The following is a 1838-nucleotide window of genomic DNA, read 5'->3' on the forward strand; positions in this document are numbered from 1 at the left end:
CCACTGAAGGAAAGCTAACCCGCAAAGACGCTTTCCTGTGCGCTGCCTGCCCGCCGACGCTCCCCCAGCCCCCTGCTCCGCCTTTCCGGGCAGCCAAACGCCTTGCTTTGCCCCTCCGCGCCGCATCGCGCAAGGTGGCCCGCCTTGCTGCTCTTCACTTGTGCCTTGCGCACCAAATCGTTCCTCGCACGCCCGTCTCTCATCATCATCATCATCCTCCTCTTGCCCATCTTGCCGGGCACAAAAAAACAATCAGAAGGGAACGGGCAAAGCCAAACTCACCGACGAAGCCGCCGCACTCTCTGAGCCACTTGACCTTGCGTGCAAACTCGTCGTTGCCGCCCTTCTCATACTCTTGCTCGAGGGCATCGAGCGACTCTTGCGGCGCAAGCAGCGGCTGATGGCGCGTTGACTCTTCACGCGCCGCTTGCCCCAGCTGTGCGCGCTGGGCGTCTGTCAGGGAGGAGAGCCTGGAGAGAGAGAGAGAGGGGAGTTGGGAGTGGTGAGTAAAAAAGAGGCGCAAAGGAAAAAAAGGAACAAGCGCAGGCCCCCCGCGCGCGCGCCCCCCGCTTGTGCCAAGCTGTGCTCTTGCCAAGGCCGCAAAGGAAGGCCAAGGCTGATCTCGAGCGCGGCCAAAGCACGAGGCCATGGCGTGCAAGCGCAAAGAGAAGAAAAGCGAAAGTCAACTCACGGAGTCTCGGCGGTGATCTCGGCAGGCGTCGTCATGGTCTCGTCGGCGCCAGGATCGAGAAGCGAGGAGGAGGGAGATTCGAGCAATGGGGCCACGCGCGCGCGGCGGACGACGCGAGACGGGCGCAAGAGCGAAGCAGTGTCGGGCGTCGCGCGGCTAGACGAGGGCCGCAAAGATGGCTTTGCGGGCAGAGAGACGAGAGGCTGCGATCGAGGCGAGGCGGAGCAGCGAACGGAGAGGAGAAGCAACTGCTGAGCAGTGAGCGGTGGAGTGTGCGTGTGGGTGGAGCAAGTGGGAAGTCAAGGTGCATCGCCAGCGCGCACCGGCCACGCCAGCGCTGACGGTGCGCGCCTGCCCCGGCTTAGCGTTGCGCGGCGTGCGCCAGCGTGGAGAGCTCGGACGGCCACCGATCGCTGTGCGTCACGTGCGCGTGATTTTTGGCGGGGCGGCCGCGGCGGCGGCGCGGCGGCCGACGTTGCCTTGCCTTGCCTTCGCTACTCCTACTCCTTACCTCCATCACCCCCACCCTCTGCGCCCATCATGGACGCCTCTCGACTCGTCGAAGTCCTGCCAGAGCGCATCGGCAGCGTCTCCGCTCCTCATTTCCCGCACAATCTCCCATCCGGCTCCGGCAGCACCTCGCCCTTTTCCCTCTCCTCCTTCGCCTCCTCCCTGCGGCTGCACTGCACGCGTCTCTCTGCCTCGCGCCTCGAGTTCGACCTCGTCGGCGTCGATGCCAGCATTGCAAATGCGCTGCGTAGGGTACTCATGGCTGAAGTACCCACCGTCGCCGTAGAGGGCATGTATGTCTGGAACAACACTAGTATTGTTCAGGATGAGGTGCTTGCACATAGAATTGGCCTCGTGCCGCTACGCATCGATCCGGAAGAGGTGCAGATGAAGTTGCGTGAGTATCTCTCTTGGCAAAAGCTGCGCAGCGGCAGATGGAGAGAGGGGGGGGGGGGCAAAGGAGAGGGGAACAAAAGCAAAAAAGGGCGACACAAAGTGGGCAGGTAGTCATCGGCGGCGCGTCGCTCTCTCTCTGCGTGCTGGCAAAGATGTGGGCTGCCTTCTTGGCGCACAGCACTGCAGGAGGACGAATCATGGCCATTCTCCTCTCTCTCTCTCTCTCTCTGTCCTCGGTAGC

General features: G+C 63.1%; 2 protein-coding genes across 2 annotated transcripts; one reads left to right on the forward strand and one right to left on the reverse strand.

Annotated features, from left to right (window-relative positions):
- Nucleotides 1-35: 35 nt before the first annotated feature.
- Nucleotides 36-726, reverse strand: FA09DRAFT_359066 (hypothetical protein; the record flags this gene model as incomplete). The annotated part of the gene is made up of 2 exons (XM_025745050.1): nt 36-470; nt 692-726. The coding sequence occupies 2 exons, from the start codon at nt 724-726 to the stop codon at nt 212-214; spliced, it is 294 nt and encodes a 97-aa protein (XP_025599922.1). The 3' UTR covers nt 36-211.
- A 467-nt stretch (nt 727-1193) lies between these two features.
- On the forward strand, nt 1194-1838 carry FA09DRAFT_214220 (hypothetical protein). The gene has a single exon (XM_025739508.1). The coding sequence runs from the start codon at nt 1232-1234 to the stop codon at nt 1706-1708; it is 477 nt and encodes a 158-aa protein (XP_025599923.1). The 5' UTR covers nt 1194-1231; the 3' UTR covers nt 1709-1838.

The sequence above is a fragment of the Tilletiopsis washingtonensis genome (assembly GCF_003144115.1).
Source record: "Tilletiopsis washingtonensis strain MCA 4186 unplaced genomic scaffold FA09scaffold_5, whole genome shotgun sequence".
Lineage (NCBI taxonomy): Eukaryota > Fungi > Basidiomycota > Exobasidiomycetes > Entylomatales > Tilletiopsis > Tilletiopsis washingtonensis.